The sequence below is a fragment of the Saccopteryx bilineata genome, chromosome 5 (assembly GCF_036850765.1).
Source record: "Saccopteryx bilineata isolate mSacBil1 chromosome 5, mSacBil1_pri_phased_curated, whole genome shotgun sequence".
In the NCBI taxonomy this organism is placed as follows: Eukaryota; Metazoa; Chordata; class Mammalia; order Chiroptera; family Emballonuridae; genus Saccopteryx; species Saccopteryx bilineata.
The window spans coordinates 52,956,293-52,968,844 of record NC_089494.1 but is presented as its reverse complement, the minus strand read 5'-3'; the positions used below and the strand labels follow the sequence as shown (position 1 = coordinate 52,968,844).

Here is a 12,552-nt window from a genome sequence, read left to right as displayed (position 1 = left end):
CTGTGTTATTAGTACAGAAGTGCCCTGTACCTACTATAGCATCTCCCTTTTTTTTCACTAATAGTCTTTTTGTTTTTAAGTGAGAGAGAGACAGAGAAAGGGACAAACAGTAAGGGAGAGAGACAAGAAATATTATCAACTCATCATTGCGGCATTTTAGTTGTACATTGATTGTTTTCTCATAGGTGCCCTGTCTGGGGGCTCCAACTGAGCCAGTAACCCTTTGCTCAAGCCAGTAGCCTTGGGGTCAAGCTAGTGACCATGGGGTCATGTCTGTGACCCCACACTCAACACTCAAGCCAGCCACCCCTGTGTTCAAGCTGGATGAGCCTGCGCCACCGCTGTTTAGGCTGCACTAATAGTCTTGATGGACTAAAATAGTTAACGGGCTTCCTAAGAATGGAAATTTTCAGCTTAGTATTTACGTAGTGAGCATTCTACTCTCTGTCCTTCTCTCTTTCTTCCTTCAGAATAATAGTTATGATTTTGTGTTGTTTTGATTTTGATTGTTTGCCCCATGAAGCTAACATTTTTTTAATATTACCCAGTCATGGTAGACTGAAGCTTTGTGAAAACAGCATTTGGACTAAGTGACTGTAGAGAGGTTATGCAGTATCTCCTGTCAGAATGTCAGGAAAATAGAATAGTAGGCTTTCCATTATTAAAGGGCCATTTCCAAACCAATCATTAGGTCCAGAACAGAACTATATGACTTATATAGATACCCAGGCAGCTCTTAAAAGTCTTGCCTCAGCTACTCATAGTATTAAATAAAGTTTCCTCTTTTAGTGATATGTAGAAGTAGGAGCAAAATATAACTTAAGAAGACTGATAGTCAAAATCCAAACTTAATAAATAAATTAGGGATCATTTCTTTTTAAAATAATACACTACCTTTTCTCTTTAATATATTCTTAAGTATCTTCTTATTACTCAAAAACAAGTTTTTTAAGTGACAGATACCAACAATTTTCCAAGCATATGTGAACAACTCTTTTTTTTCATATGTTCTAATGAAAGTTGTCTTGTCTTTAGGATCTTATGAATCCTTCAGTGATCTCCCTGACACCCGCTACTTTCAGTGAACTAGTTAAAAAAAGAAAACATGATGAGGTCTGGATGGTTGATTTCTATTCTCCATGGTGTCATCCATGTCAAATTTTAATGCCAGAGTGGAAAAGAATGGCCCGGGTATAGTAAAATGGTTTATTTTAAATCTTAAGTTTTACTAAGAATGTTTATTTAACAGAATTATTTTGAAGCTGAAATGAATAAACCCACCTCTAGATTATAATTCAATAACAATTCTGAACATACCACCTAGATTTCCACTCTTTTTCTGTCAGGTATGTGAATGATAAAGAATAATCTACTCAATTTTCTGTGTCACTCCATACATATTTGACCAAACTTCTATCAAAGTCAAACCAAAAATCTTCTTTTTTTCTTAATAAAATTAATCTTTTTTATTTTGAGAGCTTACATATACAGTTTCTTCACAATATTGTAGGACTTAAATGTAAAAAAAAAGTAGCTTTGATTTATAATTACTTGGATTTTAAAATTTTGTACAAATAGATATGGCATTATCTAAATCGTAAAAGATTGGAAAGAAATTATTTAAATACCAAAGTGGAAAAGGCAGCAACTATATTATATTTATTTCTAAGGTAAAAAATGAACAAACCTAAGAGTTAAAGTGATTTCTAGTATTTTAACATTTGAGATAATACAATTTTATGCTCTTTTCACTAAAATTTTAAAACTCAGGTATGAGTAAGTATGAAATGCACAGGCTGTCTCTGTCTGGAAAAGGAACTCTTTGGAATACCATTGCCAAGACCTCATTAGCTCTTAGTTTCTAATACTTTGAAATTTAGAAATAAGTTTATTTTTCCTAATAGGTAAATTAAATTAATTGTAGTAAATACAATTAAAATAATTGTAGTAAGTTCTTAACTATAAAATTAGATTTCCAGTTTATTCCTATAAATATTCTATTGTGTTTTAAGCCCTTATCTATTTTTAATTGATTAAAATCACTGATAAATAATTTAATAATGGTAACATATGACAGTTTCTCTATTGCAAATATATGTAAAGTAGTTATGGAGATAATTTTATTCTAATCATTTTGATCTTTTTAACTCCTCTTTTTTTTCTTTTATAGACATTAATTGGACTGATCAATGTGGGCAGCATAGACTGCCAACAGTACCATTCTTTCTGTACTGAAGAAAATGTACGAAGATACCCTGAGATAAGGTTTTTCCCCCCAAAATCAAATAAAGCTTATCAATATCAGTAAGTATTGTCTAAAATTTGAAGGTATTGCCTAACCTGTGGTGGCACAGTGGATGAAGAGTCGACCTGGAATACTGAGGTCGCCGTTTCAAAATCCTGGGCTTGCCTGGTCAAGGCACATATGGGAGTTGATGCTTCCTGCTCCTCCCCTCTTTCTCTCTTTCTCTCTCTCTCTTTTATCTCTAAAATCAGTGGTAGTCAACCCCGCCCACTACTGGGCGTTCCAGCTTTCATGGTGGGCTACCGGTAGCGGAGCAACCAAAGTATAAATAAAAAGATTTAACTATAGTAAGTTGTTTTATAAAGATTTATTCTGCCAAACTTAGCGAAAATCCGACATAAAGTACTTGGTAAGTAATTATTATATGCTTTAACTTGCTCTAACTCTGCATTATAAATTTTATAAAGTAAAGTTACTTCCCTACTTTATAAATCACCATTACTGTGGAACCGGTGGGCAGTTAGAAAATTTTACTACTAACAGAGATACAAAAGTGGGCGGTAGGTATAGAAAGGTTGACTACCCCTGTCTAAAATGAATAAAATCTTTAAAAATTTTTTGAAAGTATTTATTATAACCATTTATTTATATAGTTAAAATTTAGTTATCCTGACTAAATAAAAGTTAACTCAACAAATATATTTTGGGAGCTCACCATGTTTAAGATAGTGTGCTGATGACAACCTCAGAAGTTGAAAAGAGAGTTGAACAGTTCCATTGTTCATGAAGCCGACAATCTAGTAAAGAAGAAGTAAGGAGAGAACAAACTAGCATTTATTAAGTCCCTGTTTAGTTTCAGGTGCTACACTAGATCTTCTGCTCACATTAGTTCACACTAGTCCTCACACATTCCCTGAGAAACAAAAAGTATTCCCTTCCTACTGTTAAGGTAAGTAAACTGATTCACTTAGATAACAGCTGCTAAGGTTTGAAGTTGGGGTTGGAACCCAGGTCTATCTCAGTACCCATGTTTCTTCTCCATCACCACATGGTTTTTCAAGTAGAAAATGAGAGAAAAAAGTAAGGCAGAATATAATGAATATTAAAAAAGTAAAAATGAACCATGGATTTCAAAGGAGAAAGGGATCATAACCATGAGGAAAAGATCATGGAATAACTACATTTGTGTGGTGGCTATCTGGAGTAAAGGCTTAGAAACTAAAGCCTTGGACATTTGGAGTATTATCGTTCCCATGGGTAGGTAGATGTCCAGCAATCAGCTAGACATTAAGGCCTGTCTGGAGCACAGAAGACATTAAGACTAGTGAAAAATATATTTGGGAAGCCCATTATAAGTACTGTTTGTAGCTAGGTATATCTAAGAAGAGAGATGCTAAAGGCATTGGAGTTTTAAGTTGCTGCAATGAGATTGTTTTCTGAACATACCCAATAATGGAAAATACTATTACAACTTACATATTTTTTCTTTTTTTTCAGTAGTTACAATGGTTGGAATAAGGATGCTTATTCCTTAAGAATCTGGGGCCTAGGGTGAGTAAAATACGTATCATTATATAAAATGGATTTAATGCTATTAATCTTCCTCTTAATATCTATAATTAAATCTATTGTGAGTTATTCAAACTTCTAGCATTTTAAATCACTTATAAAGAATTATAATTTACCAAGATAAGGTGTGGTTGCACTGGCCAGTTGGCTCAGTGGTAGAGTGTCAGCCCAGTGTGTGGATGTCCCGGAATCGAGTCCCAGTCAGGGCACACAGGAGAAGCAACCATCTCCTTCTCCACTTCTCACCCTTTCCCTTCTCTCTCTCTTTCCCTCCTGCAGCCATGGCTTGAATGGTTCAAGCACTTTGGCCCCAGGCGCTGAGCATGGCTCATGAAGCCTCCACCTCAAACGCTAAAAATAGCTCAGTTGCGAGCATGGCTTCAGATGGGCAGAGCATCGGCCCTAGACAGGGGTTGCTGGGTGGATCCCAGTTGGGGCACATGCGGGAATCTATCTACCCTCTTCTCAACTTGGAAAAGAAGAAGAAAAAAAATGATTATGATTTATTACACTGTCATTCTTTAAAGTCATTTTTAATTTAGTAAGTTTTACAGTATTGTGTTTTACAAGTTTGTTACGGTTTTATATAATGAGAAATAATTTTGACTCAATGCCACAGATTTTTACCTCAAGCTTCCATAGACCTAACACCTCAGACCTTCAATGAAAAAGTTTTACAAGGGAAAAATCATTGGGTGGTTGACTTCTATGCTCCTTGGTGTGGACCTTGCCAAAATTTTGCTCCAGAGTTTGAGCTCTTGGCTAGGGTAAGTCTTGTCTCTCTACTTAAATACATTGTATTCACATGCATGTTTTAATAATTAGCTAACATTTTAAATATAGTTTTTATTTTTTTTCTTCAAAGTTTCCTCTGAATTTTAAAAATCTGTTTTATTTCTGTGATTATACTTTTTGCAATAGATTTCATCCTTTATTAAAAATTTAGCTAACATCCCTGCTTTGGATGAAATCATCTACCTAACCTTAACAGCCAGAGCCTCACTTCTGCTTGTTTCCTCCTTCCTCCTCCTGCCGTTGAGGAAAGAATCCTTTTTTGATCATATGTGTATATGCTGAAGAGAGTCAAAGACCTGACGAGGCTGGAGCGTGTGGCTGGAGTGGTCAGCCCTCCCCCAGATGAAGAGCTACCTCTGCGCAGGAGCGCAGAGCAGGGTGGGGAGAAGACAGAGCCTGCGGTGTCTGTGCTGTGACAGACGAGGTGTGGGCAGCACGGGGAAGTTGAGATAGTTCAGTGTTAGCATCTCAGTGTCTTTTATAATACAAAGGAAAATTTATTTGCTGTTGGAGAGGTGGTGCTGGGCAAATAGGAATATAAGAGCCAGTAAGATTTTGCAAGCAATCTCATTTCAATGGAAAGGAGTAAAACTAAGTATTTTTAAATAACAAATCCTTGGGTTTATAAAGATTGGAAGTTTTTAGTACCGCATTACTATGTGGTTGCCAAAATACTTTATGCCACAAAGGGAACAATAACCTGTATTTTTCCTTTTTTCAGATGATTAAAGGAAAAGTGAAAGCTGGAAAGGTAGACTGTCAGGCTCATGCCCAGACATGCCAGAAAGCTGGTATCAGAGCTTACCCGACTGTTCAATTTTATCCCTACGAAAGAGCAAAGGTATGCACAGGTTTTGCCTTTATTTTCCTTTCCTTTAGCCGGCCAAGCTCAAAAAAAGCTTTAGATTTTATTTATTCATTTTGAGAGGGGAGGAAATGGGGGGGGGACAGAAAAGGGGGGAGGAGCAGAAAGCATCAACTCCCACATGAGCCTCGACCAGGCAAGCCCAGGGTTTTGAACCAGCAACCTCAGCGTTCCAGGTCAACACTTTATCCACTGTGCCACCACAGGTCAGGCCTCAAAATCTTTTCTTTTAAGTTTGAGTAATGCTGTTTTTTTCAGTTTCTTCTCCCTTTGTCATTACTTTATTACATATTACTGAAACATCATTTTTACATATACATTAAGTGATTTTAAAGTTTTTTTTCTCACAATTATATGATCTTCATTGCCTAAAAGTTTTTATACTCATGAATAGGAAAATTACTCCGGAGATCTACCAAAATACTAATAGTGGTTTTCTGAGGGTGGTAGAAATCAAGGTATAATTATTTACTTTCTGTGAAGTTTTATGTTTTTCTTCCTTTATAGAATTAACATATATTACCTTTACAGTTATTTTTTTCAGAAAAGATAGTATACTATTATAATACTTTTGTAATACTTTTAGTACCTGAGCATTTATCTTAAAGAATATTTATTAATGGGCCCTGGCCAGTTAGCTCAGTGGCAGAGCGTCGACCTGGCGTGCAGAAGTCCCGGGTTCGATTCCCGGCCAGGGCACACAGGAGAAGCGCCTATCTGCTTCTCCACCCCTCCCCCTCTCCTTCCTCTCTGTCTCTCTCTTCCCCTCCCGCAGCCGAGGCTCCATTGGAGCAAAGATGGCCCGGGCGCTGGGGATGGCTCCTTGGCCTCTGCCCCAGGCGCTAGAGTGGCTCTGGTCGCGACAGAGCGACACCCCGGAGGGGCAGAGCATCGCCCCCTGGTGGGCGTGCCGGGTGGATCCCGGTCGGGCGCATGCGGGAGTCTGTCTGACTGTCTCTCCCCGTTTCCGGCTTCAGAAAAATACAGGAAAAAACAAAAAGAATATTTATTAATGGTTTAGACTAGTGATTTTCTTTTATCATTATTTTTGTTTGTTGATTGGTTTTTCACTGAGAGAAGGGGAAACAGAGACAGACTCCCACATGCACCCCAACCAGGATTCACCCACTAGGGGGTGATGCTCTGCCCGTCTGGGGTGTTGCTCTATTGCTCAGCAACCAAGCTCTTCCTAGCACCTGAAGTGACAGCCATGGAGCCATCCTCAGCACCCAAAGCCAACTTTCTCTAATCAAGCCATGGCTGCAGGAGAGGGGAGAGAGAGAGAGAGAGAACTGAGAGTGGGAGGGATAGATAAGCAGATGGGCACTTCTCCTGTGTGTCCTGACCAGGAATCGAACCCAGAACATCCACACACTGGCTAACACTCTACCACTGATCCAGCCAGCCAGGGCCTAGACCTGTGTTTTTCAACCACCGGTCCGCTAAAGAGTTAAGCACCCTGTCTTCATATAACCAGCACAAAATTTCTGGCAGACCAGTGATTGAAAACCATTGGTGTAGAGATTACAAGGTAAGAGTTAGGTTCCCTCGGTTCAATCATAATTCCTTTTGTGGTTCAGTGACCTTTATCCCCCTCCCCCCCAAGAAGAAACTAGACGTCTATCAATGGGTCTTAAAATTCAGGTGATAACTTCCATGATTAAAAGCATATGTCTGGCCTGACCTGTGGTGGCGCAGTGGATAAAGCGTCAACCTGGAAATGCTGAGGTCGCCGGTTCAAAACCCTGGGCTTACCTGGTCAAGGCACATATGGGAGTTGATGCTTCCAGCTCCTCCCCCTTCTCTCTGTCTCTCTCTCTCTGTCTCCTCTCTAAAAATGAATAAAAAATAAAAAAAGAATCCAGTTATTTAAAAAAAAAAAAAAAAAAAAAAAAAAAAAAGCATATGTCTGTCAGCTAGTATAACTGCTAACTGAAAGTACTGTATTTATGACCTTTGTGGTCTTCCCAAGTAAAAGAATGACATTCTTGACAAAAGAACTGTGATAAAATAAATATTTGCTTTGTACTATATTCATGCTTTTTGGTATAACATTTGAAATAAACAATTTCAAATATTTTAATATATATTTTTTGAGAAAGAATATTCGATTAAGATCTTATGTTATCAATAATTATAATTTTGAAATAGAACTAAATAAAGAGATTAAATGATGAATTTCAGAAATCTAGAATTATCAGACATCTAGTTTTCAGTGAAGGATTTTGATTTGTCCAAGAGGCTAACTGTATCTTAAGAACAATGTAGGGTAAACATGACTTAAGGAAAAAGGAGCTTCTGCTGAGCCGGAATCTTTAATCCTTTGGAATCACTAGCTTTACTTCCCAGTTCTCAACAGCTGAGAAATGAGTGACATCAATAGGTGTCGTTTCATGTAAAATGATGTTGGGGAAATATTAATGTAATGAGCAGTCACAGTAATGATCAGGCCATAGGGGGAGCACTTTGAAAAGAATGTGTTACCATGTGTCTAAGAGTCCAGAGGATAGGTTAGGACCCAGAATATCCCTGTCCAGTCTGAGAGGCATGGGTGGCATCCAGAAGTCCAGGACAGAATAATGAGAGAAGGCCAGAGCAGAATAATGACTGGAATAAACAAATACAAACCTAGGTAGGCAGTTATACAAAGAAACAAAATCCTAACATGCAAATGCGGGGGTTCCCTCCACGAGGAATGAAACAGGTGGCTCCGGATCTGAAATAAGCAGAGCTGAGCGTAGTGACCTGTCCCCTCCTCTGCTTCTCAGCCACCTTCCTGCTGCGGGTAGAAGAACCAGAGAGGGACCTTGCTCCCACGGCAGTGAGTCGCGGTTCTCTCTGTGCCAGTGGTTGTATTAGAATCATCTGAGTCCTGTGGGCATATCTTTTCTTACATGATATAGATGTTTTGAGGCATTTGGCATTAGTAGTGCATTTTCCAAGGCATCAATTTACACATTCTTATAGCAGTATTATTAGTCTTTACTTCAGGTAAATGATGGGTTACAACTGTGCTTTTGTTGCATTATTTCTTGGAACTTGAAGGTTTTTTTAATCAAGTTTCTCAGATGGAAATGTTATGTTTTGATTAGATACTTGAAAGATTATAAGAAAGATGTTTTAATTTTAGAGAAATATTTGGGGAGAGCACATAGATTCCAGAGATGCAAAAGAGATTGCTACCGTAATATATGAAAAATTGGAAAAACTCCAAAAACAAGGAAAAAGAAATAAGGTAAGGACTGAATCCAGAGCTGACTTTGGCAAACATCTAAAGTTATTCTTCTTTTACATGACATGTATTAATAAACAGGTAAAATGAAGCTTCAAAAAAATAGTAGTTGGAAATTTCTTCTCTGAAAAATATGAGAATTGGAATGTAGCCTATCAACACTGAAATCCTTAGAAATTCAGACAAGTAAAACCATTTAACAAGAAATGACTGTGGCCACTTTGTTCAAATGTAAATAAAGCATGGACTTATTAGGAATATACTGGAGTTTCATGACACACTTGGATAGCAGATATTCTTTTGTTGTTGGTATAGTCAGGATATATTGGAACTTCAATTTGTCTTGGCCTCCTTGAATTTTTAACCTACCAAGCAGTCCAAGCAGTGCAACCTTTTTCTGCTATTCTTTGAAAGGGCTGTTTATTTTTTTCTTCTTTAAATCATGGGTATTCTAGGCCCTGGCCGGTTGGCTCAGTGGTAGAGCGTCGGCCTGGCGTGCGGGGGACGCAGGTTCGATTCCCGGCCAGGGCACATAGGAGAGGCGCCCATTCGCTTCTCCACCCCCCCCCCTCCTTCTTCCTCTCTGTCTCTCTCTTCCCCTCCCGCAGCCAAGGCTCCATTGGAGCAAAGATGGCCCGGGCGCTGGGGATGGCTCCTTGGCCTCTGCCCCAGGCGCTAGAGTGGCTCTGGTCGCGGCAGAGCGACGCCCCGGAGGGCCAGAGCATCGCCCCCTGGTGGACGTGCCGGGTGGATCCCGGTCGGGCGCATGCGGGAGTCTGTCTGACTGTCTCTCCCCGTTTCCAGCTTCAGAAAAATACAAAAAAAAAAAAAAAAATCATGGGTATTCTAAGACAGACTTAGACCAAAGAGTCCATGAATACTGGAGTACTTACTGAATGGAATTTAATACAATCCACATGAGGTTTCTTGATTCTTTTTCTGTAAAGTGAAAGGACAGAACAACTGCACAGCCTTTGGAAAGGGCTAGAGACATCTGGCTTTATTGAGTCATTAACACTACAGATCCCAATATAGAAAGTCTGGCAGCCTGCTTCAAGAATTGTATTTTATTCATCTCTAAAAGAGAGGAAAGAGATAGTTATGAATCTTTATTTTTATTGTTGTTTCAGTAAACAAAAATGTATTTCTGATTGTTTATTTAGCTATTGTTTTCAAGATTTTTTTTTTTTAGTGAGAGGAGGGGGGATAGAGAGACAGACTCCCGCATGCGTCTTGACTGGGATCCACCCAGCAACCCCATCTGAGGCCAATGCTCAGATCAACCAAGCTATCCTCAGCACCTGGGTCCAGCACCCGAACCAATCAAGCCACTGGCTCCAGGAAGGGAGGAGAGAGAGAAAAGGGAGGAGGGAAAAAGAGATAAGCAGATGGTTGCCTCTCACATGTGCCCTGACTGGGGATCAAACCCAGGGTGTCAGCGTGCTGAGCTGACACTATCCATTGAGCAAACCGGTCAGGGCAAAGATTTTTTAAATTGTGACTTTTATCTCAAGTTAGATATTTGACATAGAAAACACTATTACTCATAAATGAGAATATCATAACTGAAACTAAGCTAAAAGGCCCATCAGAGCATGACTTTGAATGTGTAAAACTAGAACCGGTAGTATCTGCTGTGGACAGGTAAGAATTAGAACATTGTCATAGGTAGGCGAGGTGCATTGTTTATGTGGTGACTCGTTAAACAAGAATATTGGGTATTTTTGAGATGGTAAAATTCTGGTTAGTTTATATTATTTTACCTTGTTTTTAATTTTATATACTCATGCATCTTTTCTCTTTCAATTACTTTTACATTATTGAAGGATGAACTTTAATGATACTGAAGATGAAGAAAAAATTCAAAAGAAATTCTGACAAAGGACATGAGAAGACATCCTTTTAGACTGTTACTACATTTGTGGTGGGAATAAATGAACATTATATTGGACTTGTAATTACACTGTCTAAATTCTGTACAACGTTGATATGAATCAAGGGTCTGCAAGCTTTTTCTGTAAAGGACCAGATCATAAATATTTTAGGCTTTATAGACCATATGCAGTTCTTTGTCACATATGGTTGGTTGGTTGGTTGGTTGATTGACAATCCTTTTAAAAATATGAAAACCATTCTTAGCTGAGGGCCATCCACCAATAGGCCGCAAGCCACATGCTGTCCACGGGCCATAGATTGCTGACTACTGGAAATGCTGTTGGAACTGGCTGGCCGAAACATGCGCCTGCTCTGCTAGTACATGCCTACGTTGTACAAGATGAACTGATCACTGAAAGTGTTGTGGCTCTCCTAAAAAGAGAGAACTTTGCTTTCAGTCACCTGTTCCTCTAAAAATGTTCTGAACTTGATCCTCTAATCATATATTTCATTTAAAAAACAATGTGGCAAAATAAACAGGTACTCTATTTTCATGATATATTATAGTGCAGAGATTCTTCATTTTCTTTCATAAAGTCAACGAATTGATTTTATCACAAAAAAAAATCTTGTAATGGTAAGTAAATTCTATAGATTTCTACAGCATTCAGAAATGCCTGAGGGAAAAATATATGTATAGCAATTAACAAGGCACTATAGAATATTCCAAATATATCAAGTATTTAGAGTTCTATATTTTAGAGATCTGTGTTAATTTATTTTTAAAATATTTTTCATAAAAGTTTTCCCTTTGATAGTAATTATCTTTTGAAGCATCTAATATTTATGTTTTGTCTTCTAGACTCTTGATGCATATCCTTTATTTATGTTTGCCTTTTTTCTTTATAGTGTTATTTTCATGCTTGTCCAGTGTCTTCATTCTTCAACCAGGGGAGATAACTAACTGCAGTTTTGTTTCACTCTAACTCATGACACTGGTCGTTTCAGTTATTCATTTACTGTTGGAGGCCACCGTGCTCACATAAATATTGGCATAATAAGTTATTTTTGTAAGAAAATTAAAATGTAAATCTAAGGGTGGGATCTTTTAGTTTCTTGGTTACTCAGACTCAAAGAATTCAAAAATTTTTTCCTCACATTTTAACAAAACACTGTTAGTTATAATTCAGGGTGTAGGAGATGGTAAAAAAAATCCCAATTGATCAAAAGAAGTCAGTGGAATTTTTAAAATCTTCAGTTTTCTCAAAAACCTATTAGGATCATGCTTTATTATATTGGAAAAGTTTATTTTTTAAATATCACTTTACCATCTTCCCCAGTATTTCCTTATAAATATTTTATAGCTTCAGTTGATATAAAAAAGGTAAAGATTTTTAAATTTTCAAGTGTAACCCTATTCTTTATATCACTCCCATGTTGTTTTTAGTGTATTCCTTAACTCCTTATTTTTTATTTCATTTTACACATGTAGGCATACTCAGAATAATCACCACTCAAGCCTTAATTTAACACCACTTTCTTGAATTATGATCAGTAACGGCAAGTGCCTTTTATTTTTTAAATTTTCAAAGCCTAGAAAATTCTTTAAATTGGTTTGTTTCTCCCAGAAGTCCTGCCCGGTATTTGCTGCTCCCTGAGGAGAGCACAAGCAGAACCGAGGCTCGGCCGCGCCTCCCAGGGTGTGGGATTCACGGTCTGACACTGACTCCAGAAGCAAGTGTAGAGGGGCCTGTGTACTTCCACCTGTAACTAGAAATCCTACTTTAATTGAAAAACATCCTAAGCAGTAAATAAAATAGTAAATATTCTATGTTCTGTAACCTGGCCTAAGTATGTACTCGTGAATCAGCTCTGAAGGCAGGGCTGCCTGGGAGTCGTGTTAAGTGATACTCATCATGTTAATAAAATGTATCAGGAAGCTGTTTTCTGTAATCATATCAGTGTCACTGG

At 38.0% G+C, this 12,552-nt stretch overlaps 1 protein-coding gene across 1 annotated transcript in view; it reads left to right on the top strand.

The window, feature by feature from the left end:
• The window catches only part of DNAJC10 (DnaJ heat shock protein family (Hsp40) member C10), a 49,030-nt gene extending 37,892 nt beyond the window's left edge, over positions 1–11,138 (top strand). Inside the window, exons 17-23 of the mRNA XM_066278674.1 lie at positions 1,036–1,191; positions 2,171–2,304; positions 3,743–3,796; positions 4,434–4,581; positions 5,331–5,450; positions 8,605–8,709; positions 10,533–11,138. Of these exons, the coding sequence (XP_066134771.1) occupies positions 1,036–1,191; positions 2,171–2,304; positions 3,743–3,796; positions 4,434–4,581; positions 5,331–5,450; positions 8,605–8,709; positions 10,533–10,544 (729 nt within the window). The 3' untranslated portion in view covers positions 10,545–11,138. The remainder of the gene's footprint in view (positions 1–1,035; positions 1,192–2,170; positions 2,305–3,742; positions 3,797–4,433; positions 4,582–5,330; positions 5,451–8,604; positions 8,710–10,532) is intronic.
• The last annotated feature ends 1,414 nt before the right edge of the window (positions 11,139–12,552 follow it).